The sequence below is a fragment of the Triticum dicoccoides genome, chromosome 6B, assembly GCF_002162155.2.
Source record: "Triticum dicoccoides isolate Atlit2015 ecotype Zavitan chromosome 6B, WEW_v2.0, whole genome shotgun sequence".
In the NCBI taxonomy this organism is placed as follows: domain Eukaryota; kingdom Viridiplantae; phylum Streptophyta; class Magnoliopsida; order Poales; family Poaceae; genus Triticum; species Triticum dicoccoides.
In genome coordinates this window covers 130,547,714-130,563,052 of record NC_041391.1, presented here as the reverse complement: position 1 = coordinate 130,563,052, position 15,339 = coordinate 130,547,714, and the positions used below count along the sequence as shown (strand labels likewise).

The window sequence follows — 15,339 nt, the reverse complement described above, 5'->3', positions numbered from 1 at the left end:
CCGCCGCCTCGCCGGAGCTCGGAGCTCGCCGGAGTCCCACTCCGGCCGGATCCATCCCGCCTGGACCAGATCCATCGGGAGACGATCCAAACGCGCCTGCCCTATCCCCGGATCTCTCCATCCCGGATCCCTCCGTCCCGCATTGACTTTCGCGGAGGTAAAAATCCACTAAGTCCCCAGATCTATAACATTTTCGTGCCCTGTTTGACCTGCCATATCTCCTAGCATACTGCTCTGTTTCGTTCGTGTAATATGTCAAATTGTTCGCCTCAACGAGTACTTCATTTCATTCCATTGCATCATGTTCATTTGAGCTAATCTTGATGCATGAATCATCGTTGCAAGAGTGCTTCATAATGTTGTCTGCTGTCTGTTAACAGAACATGCTCATTTATCATTTTTGCCACGTTTGATGTGTGCATCCTATGAGGTTGATGTCTACATGTGTTTTGATCTATGTCATGCCATATTTACAGAGGAGCTTACCATGTATTTTTGTGATCAATGTGGTGACTAGCACAAGCATGCAAACTAGACTTCGTAATGTTGCTGATTTTAGTCCCTGTTCTGCTGTTATTTTGATGCCATGTAAACATGTTGCTACAGAGTGTTCCATGTATATTTTGAGATACTTCAGTAAGTATGTTTTGAACATATGGTTTTTATCTATCCATTCATGCCCCTGTTTGCAATTATGGAGTAGTCTAGCATGTCCTTTGCTTGCTCTACTTTTGCTACAAAATGTTTCCTGGCAGATTGTTTACATGTTATTCAATTTTGCCAAGGTTGTTGTAGTTGATCCTTGCATGCTATGAACTTGTTCTTGCCTTGGTTTGTTTCATAAACATGTCTTCTTGCTGATGCTATGCTTATCTTGTTATGCAATGACTTGTGGTGAGTGAATCAAGCTTGTTTAGTAGGGTACTTGCTATTGCTGTTTTGCTAGGCTGAATCTGTTATTTCGTGATGCTATGTAAACCTGCTGCTACAAGTCATTCTATGCATAATCTGGATATGTTTACTAAGGGTGTTTTGTTCTACATGTCATGCTCTATACATCCATGCCCCTGGTTGCATTTATGGCCTGCTGTAGCTTATTGTACTCTTGCTCAAAAGTTGCTATATAATGTTGCTGTCAGCCTGTTAACATTAAGTTCAGTTGTTGCCATGATTGTTGCTAGTGTTCCATGCACCCTATGAACTTTCTATTGCCATTATTAGCTTCATAAACATGTCTTATTACTGATGGGTACCTTGTTATGCCACGTATTGATCTGTGGTGAGTGGTACAAGCTCACCAACATGCCTACTTATCGTTGTTCCTGCCATGCCCTGTTTGCTGAATCTGTTAACGAAACTTGCTATGTTTATATGGGTGCCATCATATTTTCTGATCCTTTTTGGCTCATGGTCAGTAAGGGACTTTTGTTCTATGCAATTAGTAGGTTCATGTAATTCCTTTGTTTGCCATGATAAGTTCCTGTAACATGTTTGATAGCTCTAAACATTGCAACCTGATGTTATTTCTACAAAGTCTGAAACTGGTATTATTTGCAATCTTGCCATGTGTGTTTGAGCATGTTCTAGTAGTTTCTGGAGATAGCTCAGTGTTCATATTTTGTTATGCTTTACCTGTACATCATGTCCATGTCTTTTGTTTTCATGTTTAGATGTTGTAGCATGTTGTTTTGATGCTTGTAATATGCCTAGTTGCTGTTTTGGACAGCTTGTCCTTATAACTTGTTTCATGTGTGCGTGTTGAACCGTTGCTCCGTTTTGAGTGTGCTCTATATAAAACTTGCTTAGAATTGCATGTACCTTCATATTATCATGTTGCATCCTTGTTTTGGTGTGTTTGCTTGATGTTTGTATGCATTTTGCATCAATGCCATGTTTAACTTGTTTTGCTCATATCTTCTAGGCCGTAGCTCCGAACTAAATGAACTTTATATGTAACTTGACTAGAATCTCACGTAGATCATCTTGGTGCATCTTAACTTGCTGTTTAACAACTCGAACATAAGGTTTATTCAAATCTGGACCAATTTCGAAATATGCATATGAGGACTTACCGGAATTGTTATGTGTTGTTCCCGGCCTCATTTAAACTTGCCTTGATGTGTTGCTCTTATTTGCATCATCTCTTGCCATGAGTAGCTTCATGTAGCCTTGTCATGCATCATACTTGTATTGTGCATCATGCCTTGTTCATGTGTGGTGTGTTTACCATGTTGTGTGCTTCTTCTCGATAGTTCCCCTTTTCATTGCGATCGTGAGGATTCGTTCGTCTATGCTTGGTTCATCTTCGTGGCTTCATCTTCTTCATGGACTCGTTCTTCTTCCTTGCGGGATTTCTGGCAAGATGACCGCTACCCTGGATCTCACTACTATCATTGCTATGCTAGTTGCTTCGTTATATCGCTATGCTACATTACCTATATTTTGCTCATCAAGCCCCCCAAATTGCCATGAACCTCTAACCTTTGACACCCTTCCTAGCAAACTGTTGCTTGGCTACGTTACCGCTTTTGCTCAGCCCCTCTTATAGCCTTGTTAGTTGCAGGTGAAGTTGAAGATTGCTCCATGGTGGACAGGATTTTGTTGGGATATCACAATATCTCTTATTTTAATTAATGCACCTATATATTTGGTAAAGGGTGGAAGACTCGGCCTTATGCCTGGTGTTTTGTTCCACTCTTGCCGCCCTAGTTTCCGTCATACCGCTGTTATGTTCCCGGATTTTACGTTCCTTACGCGGTTGGGTGATTTATGGGACCCCCTTGACAGTTCGCTTTGAATAAAACTCATCCAGCAAGGCCCAACCTTGGTTTTACCATTTGTCTCACCACCACCTATACCCTTCCCTTGGGTCGGCCAACCCAAGGGTCATCTTTATTTTAGCCCCCCCCCTCGGGGCCAGTGCTTGTCTAAGTGTTGGTCCAAACCGGGCAGACTGCGGGGCCACCTCGGGGTAACTCGAGGTCTGGTTTTACTCGTAGGCTGACCTATCCGGTGTTGCCCTGAGAACGAGATATGTGCAGCTCCTATCAGGATTGTCGGTGCATCGGGCGGCTTTGCTTGTCTTGTTTTACCATCATCGAAATGTCTTGTAAACCGGGATTCCGAGTCTGATTGGGTCTTCCTGGGAGAAGGTATATCCTTCGTTGATCGCGAGAGCTTATCATGGGCTAAGTTGGGACACCCCTGCAGGGTTTAATCTTTCGAAAGTCGTGCCTGCGGTTATAGGCAGATGGGAATTTGTTAATGTCCGGTTGTAGATAACTTGACACCAGATACGAATTAAAACGCATCAACCGCGTGTGTAGCCGTGATGGTCTCTTTTCGGCGGAGTCCGGGAAGTGAACACGGTTCTTGGGTTATGTTTGACGTAAGTAGGAGTTCAGGATCACTTCTTGATCATTGCTAGCTTCACGACCGTTCCTTTTGCTCTCTTCTCGCTCTTATTTGCGTATGTTAGCCACCATATATGCTTAGTCGCTGCTGCAAACTCACCACTTTACCCCTTCCTTTCCCATTAAGCTTTGCTAGTCTTGATACCCATGGTAATGGGATTGCTGAGTCCTCGTGGCTCACAGATTACTACAACAACAGTTACAGGTACAGGTTATGCGATGTTCATGACGCGAGAGCGATGCTTGCTTGCGTTGAGTTCTTCTTCTGCTTCTTCGATCAGGGGATAGGTTCCAGGTCGACAGCCTGGGCTAGCAGGGTGGATGTCGTTTGAGTTTCTGTTTGTGTTTCATCCATAGTCGGATGGTGCTCTTATGTATGATGATGTTGTATTCGTGTGGCATTATATGCCTCTTGTATGTATCACCATCTATTATGTAATGTTGATGTAATGATATCCACCTTGCAAAGCGTTTCAATATGCGGTTCTATCCTTGGTGGGACCTTCGAGTCTCTTTAGGATAGTATCGCATATTGGGCGTGACAAACATACTCCGGCGGGGTGCATTGTTGTACTCCAAATTGCTTCGAAACACGATGTGGAAGATGCCACTCCACCGCAAAAAAGCATATCATGGGGCAACGCACATGCCAAAGATGTTGGTCACGAAAGCACATATTGCTCAAAGGGAACTGCCTAAGTACCATGTACGGCCTTCAATTAACCTACATCACAACATGTCACTAGCTCATGCACAACAACAAAAAATCTGAATTGATAGCAAGGCATTTGATATTTACCTGGTTGTAAGTAAGCATGTCAAGCTCGCTTATGTATGCCTTGTACCGCCCCATGGCTGCGATACTAGACACTTGGACATTAGCCCACGTGTATGCGATAGTGGGATACCGCTCCTCATCCCCGTCAAAAGGCCACTCCCAGGGTTCTTCCGGAGCAATGGTCAAGTTACGGCCCACAGGGATACGCTCCCACATCCAAATCTGTAGGGCCCAAACAAAACCACCAAGACAAGATTTCGGCTTACTCCTCATACATGCTCCGTCTAACTGCACATTTGTATACACACTAAACAATCACATGAAAAAAACTCTTTCATATAATGAAAATTCATCAAATTAGCATTACCTGACGGTACAAGAAGGCTAGTGCCGCCGACCCCCAACTCCACTTAACATCCCAGTTACGAAGAGGGTCCAAGAACATCCACGAGGCTGTGTCTCCCGTGCCATCAGGAAACACCACTTGGGTCAAAAGATTCCATAAGTAAGCCCTGGCGTACCTCTCCACAACAGCTGGACTAGCATTCTCTGGGCACTCGTAAAAATGTTCTTGTAGCCATGAGAACAAAACACCAGATGGCCTAGGATCCTTCTTTGTTTCATGAATCCACGGGGGAGGTTCAACACCAATCAAACCTGCAACCCTTTGTCGCCACCCCTCGGACTTTACCTTCCCCGTAAGAGCCCTGCCCTCGATCGGAAGACCGGAGATCATCGCAATATCCTCCAAAGTGACGGTCATCTCACCAAGAGCAAGGTGAAAAGAGTGCGTCTCCGGCCTCCAACGGTCCGTAAGGGCGGTAATGGCCGTCGAGTTCAGCCATGGTGGTGTGCCTTTAAAGTTGAGCACAAACTGGAGAAGATCCATTCTTCTAAAATAAGGCTCGTAACGACGGTCATACCTCAGTGACTCACGTGGGTTGTGGCCTCTCAACCGAAGTACTGGAGGAACCTACAAAAATCACACGCACAATTTGTATACTTCTCTAAACTACTCACAATATACTCACAATATGATAATGTAGATACATAATTACCTCCCCTCTTTCCACAAGCACAGCACGATGCTTCTCCTCGTAATAATCATCAAGGCCGGGATATTTATCCGGCTCAAACATCCTACAAAATAAGGTACATGGATTTGTTATGATATATGCTTAAAATTATGACCACATCATATACAAAATTGTGTAAGAACTACTACAAATTATCCCAAAGATATAAATCATGAACCACATTACCAACACCAATTCTTTTCAACCTATTTTATCCTAAAGAATCTATCACAACTAATTATTAACAAATAATAGGTTCAACCTAATCCTAAAAAATGGGCTCTCTCTAAATCCAATACTATACAAGTTAACTAAGAATACTTCAACAGTATATCCCCAAAATATTCATCAAACAAATCACTAATAACTCATCTTAGGGTACCACCATGTTTGAAAAAATGCATCTACAATAGCCAATCTTGACTGAAAATAAATGGAGGATTGGGAAGAGAATACCTCAAGCAACTCGGGGGTGCTTCGATCTACTCGTTTTGATGATCAATATAGTAGATCTGGGGGAGATTTGGGGGAGAAGAGGGAAGGGGCGGCCGCCAGTTCGTCAAGAACTGCCCGACCGGGGCTGGGACTGCGAGTGGACTCGGTTAGCCCCCGCGGCCCGCCGCACATTACTTCATCTAGCCCAGAAACGCCAAGGACATTGGTGTTTCACATGTGCCACGTCAGCGAAAACAGCGGGTTCGGACTGACTGTGGGCCAGGGCAGAAACGCTAGCTACCACGGCGTTTCTGTGTTGGCCAGGAACGCTAGCTGGCTCGGCGTTTCAATGTGGCTGGAAACGCCGCGGGCCCTGACGTTTCTAAAAGGGTCAAATCGTGAAATACTTTCACGTCGGGTTCAGTTTGTGACGATAAACGTGCACAAGGTCAAAACAGTGATTTAGTCCGCGTTGGGCAGGTGTGGAGCAGCCGGAGATATGACGGTCTCCCTGCTCCCCACCCCTACCAAGCGAAGACGACGCAAGTTGAAGAAATGGCAGCGGAGGGAAGTGCGACGATGTGTGCGGAAAAAGTGCAGAACGGGTTTGAATTTCTGCTAGATTCAGTGGACAAGTACGATGTTTATCTGACCACTCTGTTCTTCGGGATGCATAGATGCACGAGCGACAGAAAAATGCTGAATGCTTTTCGTTTTCCCCCATGATGCCATAGATTTCCGCTGAATGAGGTCACCACCGACGTTGAGCGGCCAGATCCGCTGGTGCTGATGGACGTCCGGCGGCCGGCCCCGGCAACTGCCGACTCTTCTTGCGCGATTGTATTTGGTCACATCGGCGCTTCATCTCAGCATGTCTGATCCCCTTGCAAGAGGCCGCTTTCACCAACCAAATCTGCTGAGTCCACTGGGAAGGTTAACCCAGAGGCACCAGGGTGGACGAGGAGGTACATAACTGACTCAATGATCTTTTTAGAATCGCCCAATTCAGTAGAGTTGTGGATAATTCTCTCAAAAATAAATAGTGTCAGCTGGGGTGATTCAAAACAAAGGCAACACTAGCATCAGACTACTGATAGATTGCATCTATCAGACCAGTCAGGAGCCATCAGATAGGAAGCAGGAGGTACGTTCGATTTGGTAATTAAGGCACACCGCACACGACAGATTAATTGCTTTGTATCCCTAATTTGTTGCTACTGCATCCGCAAAACACGCCCCCTGCCAACTCGCAGGCCTCCCTCCAGCCATTCCTTCCTCCATAAACGTTGCTTCCTGCCCTCCACCCTCGGTGATGTCTTTATCTGTTTCTTCCCCGAAACCATTGCTTCCTGGTTGCATGGTTCTCCATAAATCAAGGAAAGACATAGGAAGATAGGAAGCAATGGTCGGTCCTTCCGTAGTTTGTTTCCACTTCCTTAAATCAGGGCAGCAATTACTTATATCAATAACGTGATTCTCTATTCTTTTTTTTTCACATCAGGCTATTTGCTTCCTTACAACAGATCTTTATTCCTTTATTAGTAGATTTGCTTCCATTAGTTGCGTCTGAGTGCATACAATTTTGACCAATATAATGCGGAAATAAACATGCTTCCGTTTACCAATGGATTTGCTTCTTGTTACGGTGAATAGAAATTAGTTCTCTTCTTAATTGAACAAAATTCAAACGATTAGAGAATTTCTCTAACCTAATAAGGTCTCCTTTCTATTAAAAATAAGCAAATATCATGCGTACAGATAACACATGCTAAGCATATTAGAGAGGTGGTTCCAAAAAATAGAAATGTCTGAATTTGCTTTCATCATACGAAAATCATGCTTCGAACACTGCAAACCATGCTTCATAATACATTGTCATTTTTTTCTCCAATCATGTCGTGTAGTATGCTTGCTTTATTTTTCAGCTCATAGGATCCATATGTGTTAGGAACTTAGGATTACAGATTTTGGGCTTACAAGCAATTCAATTTCTTTGTACATAACATGTACACTTCCTGCCTACAATGTCACGCCGCCGCTACAGTCCCGACCCAGTCCCTCCATACTCCATCCACCATGTCCGACTTGGCCTCAATGACCTCCATTTGTCCCTTAATAAAATATAGGGTTGTGGACATCACGAGCCACAAGAGTTTGGTGAGGAGCAGCAAGACATCGAGGGGACAATGCCCTTGACCTTCGACAGCTAAGTGTGTGCCTTGCTAGTTTGCTTCCCAAACCATGTGAAAACATTGGGCACTGAGATGCTCGATCTGACCGTAACATGCTCACCGTCGACAAATCATAATTTCACGTTCTTGTTAGCCCTGCAGAAATGTATGATGCATAAGTAGTTTGATTTGGAATTTAGGACACAAACATGACGCCTACAAAACAGTACGAAGCATGGAAATGAAGCAAACTGAACCCAAACTAGAAGCACAATTGTGAAGCCCATGAAGCAAACCATACACAGTGCAGATGCATAACTATGGTGCATTGAAGCAAATTGTGCACGGTGAAGAAGCACAACAAATGACTCATGACAATTGGATGCATCATATCCATGCAATCTCAACATAATTTCCACATAGTGGAACAAATTTTTCTAAAATGGGGATACAAAAGATTTATTCATAGTCGTTCAAATTAAGACAGTGAAGGGGCAACACGCATCTTGTCCATAGTATATGTGAAATTTAGGGAAGCATGATTTAGTTTTCGATTAAAAGAAACATGACGGCCACATGCAAGAGGCATGGAGACGAAGCAATACTAAACACAATGTAGACACACAAGTTTGATATGTAGGAAGCATGGAGATTTGGAATTGGAACAAAAACTACTATTGACCCATGGGAAGACATATCTGCACGGTACACATACCAATTTTAGAGAAAATTACTGACAGAATATATAGTGTTGTAATTTCACGCCCGCGTACATCAAATAAACCAAAGTACTCACATGGTGAGATCACACAAATGTCATAACACAATTATCAAAATAAATAACTAAATATGCAGGAATTGTACAATATCAAGATCGGTGTTTCAAACCCAAGGTCAGGTTTGAGTCGTTGGACAGGGTTGGCGAATCCTGCAGTAGTCCATCCTTTAACTTGTGATGGCTTCGTCCCGAACACGAGGCGGACCATAGGCCACGGCTGCAAGTGGAGCAGTGCTTGTTCGTGGTGGAGATAAGCACGACGGGGAGTTGCAAGGTCGTTAGCTGGCAGGTCGTGCGCCAGTCGTTGCGCGGCCGCCGTACAGGATGGCACAACAACTAGGTGGAGCAGAGGCTGTAGAGCGGCGGGCTTGGGGAGGGCTGGAGCAGCGAGGGGAGCGGCGAGCACGACACCGAGATGGGGCCGGGTTGGTTCGGAGCAAGTAATTTGGGATAAGCATATACCACGGGATCATAGGCATGAAGATTGGAAAGTTTAGAAAAACATTGTCGCTTGATTTTGGTTGGTTCTCTTGGCCGTCAGATCAAAGATGAATCGACGGTCGAGGATCGGTCTGAAAAATGCTACCCATCAGATGTCTGTATATAAGTGTTTCCCAAACAAAAATATGTTAGATTTATATTTAGACTAGTGATAAACTCCTAAGATAATACCTAAGCTTCACAAACTGAAAAGTGAGCCTCCCTCAAATTTCAGGCTTTGAATTGGGCGTGCTCCCCCGAATAGAGTGCCATGTGCTGGTAGAGTAACTCCATTGGAAGAAACCATAAGGAGATATGCTGACAAACCTTCAGAAAGTGTAGTAAAGCCAGAGATTGGGATGAATTTTGATTCCCTTGGAGAAGCATACGATTTTTATAATCTATATTCGTGGGAGCTTGGAGTCGTTTGAATGTTGAGAGGACTAAATGTATGCAAGAGATTGTTTGTGGATGCTCGGTCAGCACCTTGAAACTCACACAGATTTTTATATTTTACTAATTTTCGTGACCTCCGTATTTTCATATGTTAATGTCTGACAACTGAAAAAAATGTTTGCAGGGGAAACCTGAGCAGCAGAATAGCAGGTCTTGCCGTTGCAAGTGCCCTGCGATGGTCAGATTATTAAGAGCTGCAGACAATGGATGGTACATTGCTAAGCACCAGTCGAGCCACAATCATTCCCTGTCTCTTACATGCGGAGAAAAGGTTCACTGGCCATCCCACAAACACATAGATGTGTACTTAAAGGATCTGGTGAAACAGCTTAGGGCAAACAATGTGAACCTCAACAAGGTGTATAGCATAGTTGGCAGCTTCTTCGGTTCAACACAGACCGTTCCTTTTACAAAAAGGTTATTGCGCAATCTGTGCTGGAGAATAAGCCGGGACCAAGCTGATGATGATGTCAACAAAACCCTTGCTGTGTTCAAAGAAATTCAGCAGAACGACCCGGAATTCACATATAGGGTCCAGGCAATGAGGAAAGCAGAATCAAAAACCTTATGTGGACAAATGGAAATTGCAAGTTGCAGTACAAGTTTTTTGGTGATGTTGTCACATTCGATACGACGTATCGGACAAACTTGTATGACATGCCCTTTGGTTTGTTCGTTGGAGTGAACAATCACTTTCAAAGCATAATACTTGCTGGAGTGCTGATGCGCAATGAACAAGTCGAGAGCTTCCAGTGGGTATTTTCTGAGTTCATCAACATGATGGGCGGCAAACACCCCCAGACGACAGGTTTGTGCCAAGCTAAGCAAAATGACGCATATGTAGATGTCTATTAGTAGTAGATAATTGCACATATTTGACTCTGTTTTAATATGTTGTCCATATTGTAGACCAAGCAAGAGCCGTGGAGATAGCAATCAGAAGCGAGCTCCCTAATACTGTCCACAGGTGGTGCAAGTGGCATGTTCTTAAAAAAGCAAAAGAAAACCTTGGCCCACTGGACACAAGCAAGAGCGAGTTCAGGGCCGAGTTCTACAAAGTGGTGAATCACATGATAAGTGTGGAGGAATTTGAGACAACATGGGGTTCACTTGTTGAGAAATACAATCTGAAATCCCACAATTACATGACAAACCTGTACAAGTTACATCATAAGTGGGCGAAGCCATACTTCAAAGGAGTCTTCTGCGTGAAAATGACCGCATCTGGCAACTGGGATGCGCTCGCTGGACTATCAGCTCCAACCAAAAAACGCGGTGTGGGATGAGATTCTGCAATATATGTAAGCTCCCAGGGCACAAGAGGACTACATGCCCAGACCGCGGTGATGTTCCTAAACTAAATGCGTGAGCCCAACATCTAATATCCAGCTGAAAAGACGAGCCGCATACGGTCAGAAATACGGGAATATGCGTGAATCCCAAGATGAACGAATGGCTAAGATACCGGCCTCAGCTGTGCCCAGGACCAGAAACGAATTTTCGGTGCTACTCGGTTTATATTATCAAATCATTATTTCGATACTATCCTTTGATGTTGTGTATGCATCAGCAACATGTTGATATAAATAGAACTGCAGAAGCTGAATGTGGCAAGATTTTTGTGCTCAGTGGATTTGAGTTCTGAAAATTCTGACACAATTTTATGGATGCAGCATGAATATACTTTTTGCAAACTTGCAAAGTTTCAGATCTCCAATTTCGCCCATGTTATATACGATCCGTTTTATGTTTTCTTAGAACATCTCCAGCCGTTCGCCTCCCGGGGCATCGAAAAAGAGTGGCCTGGGGGTGCGCCGGCGATAAACTCGGCGCTGGGGGCGGTTCGGCACCCAGCCATCGTCCCCCAGGTCGCCCCGAGGCGTCGATTTTGGCCCAGTGTTCGGCCCAATTATGTCCAAAAACGGTCCGATATCTGTGTGAATCGGCTCATATTCGGCGTGGTTCGGCGTGTTTAGGCGTGAATTTTCGCATACAAATAGAAATCAATTAGTTCGTCACATAGTTTGACGTGTTTCGGCGTGTTTCATCACATAAATCAAATAGTTCAACAAATAGTTCACGCCGTCAAATAGTTCAACAAAATAGTTCAATACAAATTATATATTTTAACAAATAAAAACTCAAGTTTCATCACACGTCATTCCTGGCCTCGCCCTTGAGCCTCCATAGGTGCTCCACCAGATCGTGTTGCAGTTCTTGATGCACCTATGGGTCTTGGATCTCCTGACGCGTATTGAGGTAGTCAGTCCAGTTTGCCGGTAGCTGGTGATCAACTTGGGCAAGAGGACCCTGCTTGTAATATGGTTCAGTGTCAAACACTGGCTCTGCCTGCTCGCTCTCAATGATCATATTGTTTAAGGTGACACAGCAAGTCATGATCTCCCACATTTGATCTTTCGACCAGGTCTAAGCAGGGAACCGGACAATAGCAAAATCGAGATTGGAGCACACCAAATGCCCGCTCGACATCCTTCTTGCAAGCCTCCCGAATCTTCGCAAACCAGGCGTTCTTGCCTCCTGGCACAGGGTTTGAGATGGTCTTCACAAATGTCGACCATCTCGGATAGATGCCATCAGCTAGATAGTATCCCTTGTTGTACTGCCGTCCATTGACCTCGAAGTTCACCGGAGGAGAATGACCTTCAACAAGCTTGACAAAGATTAGGGAGCAATGCAGGACATTGATGTCATTGTGAGTTCCTGGCATCCCAAAGAAAGAGTGCCAAATCCAGAGGTCCTGTGTGGCCACTGCCTCAAGCACCACACTGCAACCGCCTTTGGCGCCTTTGTACAACCCATGCCAAGCAAATGGACAGTTCTTCCATTTCCAATGCATGCAGTCGATGCTTCCAAGCATCCCAGGAAATCCTCTAGCTTCATATTGTGCTAGGATCCGAGCAGTGTCTTCCGCATTGGGTGTTCGCAAGTACTGCGGTCCAAACAATGCCACCACTGCCCTACAGAACTTGTAGAAACACTCAATGGTGGTGGACTCGGCCATGCGCCCATAGTCGCCGAGTGAATCACCGGGAGCTCCGTATGCAAGCATCCTCATAGCTGTCGTGCACTTCTGGATCAAGGTGAATCCAAGTGTGCCGGTGCAATCCTTCTTGCACTTGAAGTAGCTGTCGAACTCCCGGATGAAATTCACAATCCGGAGGAAAAGCTTTCGGCTCATCCGATAACGGCGTCGAAATGTTTTCTCACTATGCAATGGAGCGTCGGCGAAGTAGTCCGAGTAGAGCATGCAGTAGCCTTCCAGGCGATGCCGGTTCTTTGCTTTCACCCGCCCAAGCGCCGAGCCACCTCGCCGGGTCTTTTCACTGCTTGCCAGTAGGCCGGCGAGAGCGGCGAGCACCATGAGATGCTCCTGCTCCTGGACGTCGGTTTCGGCTTCCTCATCCAGCAACGCCACGAGCGCCTCCTCATCTTCGGAGTCCATCGCCGGGCCGGGCAGTTCACCAAACACCTTGTGGGCGAGGTGGGCGCAAGCCCGCCGGTGTACAGGCCCTGCGCGGCCGGAACGCCGGAAAAGGTGCCCGGACGGCGGTGAAGAGGCTACCTCGGCGAAACCCCTTCTCTTTCCCGGTGGGAGATGGTCTCCCTAGCTGCGGTGGCGGTGGACGGCGCCGGGATCGGCAGGGTGGCGGCCGAGCGCGGGGGGTAGGAGGCGAATCTGGGCAGGTGGCTTGACTTTTTGCCTGCCAATGTGGCCCCGGGAATGCTTTTCCCTTGCGTCGGAGCCCCCGAGCGCCCCCCAATACGCCGGGTTCGGCCTGCGAGCGCCGGGCGCAAAATCGGGCCGAGCCAGCGAAATTCGGCGTCCTGGGGACGCGACTGGGCCGTTTTTTGGGCGCCGGCGCAAAAAAAACGCCTGGGGAGGCCGTTCTGGGGACGCGGCTGGAGATGCTCTTACAGAGGTTGTAGAACAGAAAAATAACAGCCTACTGTATATTGTACCATCAAATAGGAAGTATGCCATTTTGCCATTATGTTCAACAAAGTGCCAGAGAGTAATTCCTTTTGCGTGCCTTTAATTGTTACCATGGATCAAATTGGCTTTAATTTCTGATGAAATCCAGTCATTTGACACCACAGCATCTAAGGATTGCACGAACGTTTCAAGATGGAGAATCGATATTACGTCCACATGGCATCTTCCAATTGGTTGCGCCCCTCTCTGATGGCTGCACTCTACACGTAAGCACAGCAAGCACAGGTGGCATGCTAAGACACAATCACAGAAAGGAATTGTCCAATCAGAGGATAACAAGGGATAGGCCCATCCCATATCCATCCAACAAAGGCGTCACTGCCAGCAAGGCCCCTCACAGTCTCCTGCACTATTTAAACTCCGATGCAGCTCTCTGTTTTCCACAACACACACAGCTTAGAAGCACAAGACAAGCAACCAAATCTTCTTGAGGGTTCTCTGCAACTGCAATGGCGTCGTCCACCATGGCACTCTCCTCCCCGGCCCTTGCCGCCAAGCAGGCCAAGATCGCCTCCTCCAACGTGTTTGGCGTGGGCCGCATCACAATGCGCAACACGGCCGCCAAGGCCAAGCCCGCCGCTTCCAGCAGCCCGTGGTACGGCCCGGACCGTGTCCTCTATCTTGGCCCGCTCTCCGGTGATGCGCCGTCCTACCTCACCGGTGAGTTCCCTGGGGATTATGGCTGGGACACGGCCGGGCTCTCGGCTGACCCGGAGACGTTCTCGAAGAACAGGGAGCTCGAGGTGATCCACTGCCGGTGGGCCATGCTCGGTGCTCTCGGATGCGTCTTCCCAGAGCTTCTCGCTCGCAACGGCATCAAGTTCGGCGAGGCTGTATGGTTCAAAGCTGGTTCTCAGATCTTCAGTGAAGGTGGCCTGGACTACCTTGGCAACCCCAGCCTTGTCCACGCGCAGAGCATCCTCGCCATTTGGGCCTGCCAGGTCGTGCTCATGGGCGCCGTCGAGGGGTACCGCGTTTCCGGTGGCCCGCTCGGTGAGATCGTCGACCCCCTCTACCCCGGTGGTAGCTTCGATCCCCTCGGGCGGGCCGATGACCCCGAGGCGTTTGCGGAGCTCAAGGTGAAGGAGATCAAGAACGGCCGGCTCGCCATGTTCTCTATGTTTGGCTTCTTCGTCCAGACCATCGTCACCGGCAAGGGGCCCCTTGAGAACCTTGCCGACCACCTCGCCGATCCCGTCAACAACAACGCCTGGGCATTCGCCACCAACTTCGTCCCCGGCAAGTGAATATGAGGCGATGCCCGCTCCCTGTGGGGCTTGGGATGTATGGAACAGACATGGGTTGTGTGAAACAAAACAAGCGCTATTGCGGGTTTTCTTTCACCTGTACAATTATTCGTCCGATGAGGACATGTAACAGTATTTGATTGGTTTATCGAGCAAGAATGATGGTAAACTTCCAAAAGAAAATGCTTGCAAGATGACGGTCTGGAAGATTACTGAAGAAAGGATGGACTGAATTGAATCAGCCGAAGAAAATAAAATGCTCGTTCATGTTTCAGGGCACACAATCAGGCATGCTCGACTTATCTGGCTGCTAACTGGAAGGCTCATAAGTTAAAGCTATATAGATAAAGGCCACAAGGCTCAAATAGTGATGGAATAATCATAAATTCAAAACTAGCCGAATATTGTCATTCTCATTGAAATGGTTCACAACACCCTCAAATTCTCTCTGAAACAAACAGGTGAGTTCAGGGTTGCAAGAGCAGACAAG

The 15,339-nt window shown here is 46.5% G+C and overlaps 1 protein-coding gene across 1 annotated transcript; it reads left to right on the top strand.

Moving 5' to 3' along the window:
- Window positions 1–13,980: 13,980 nt before the first annotated feature.
- On the top strand, window positions 13,981–15,041 carry LOC119323190 (chlorophyll a-b binding protein of LHCII type 1-like). Its single transcript, XM_037596778.1, has one exon. The coding sequence runs from the start codon at window positions 14,052–14,054 to the stop codon at window positions 14,847–14,849; it is 798 nt and encodes a 265-aa protein (XP_037452675.1). The 5' UTR covers window positions 13,981–14,051; the 3' UTR covers window positions 14,850–15,041.
- Window positions 15,042–15,339: the final 298 nt, after the last annotated feature.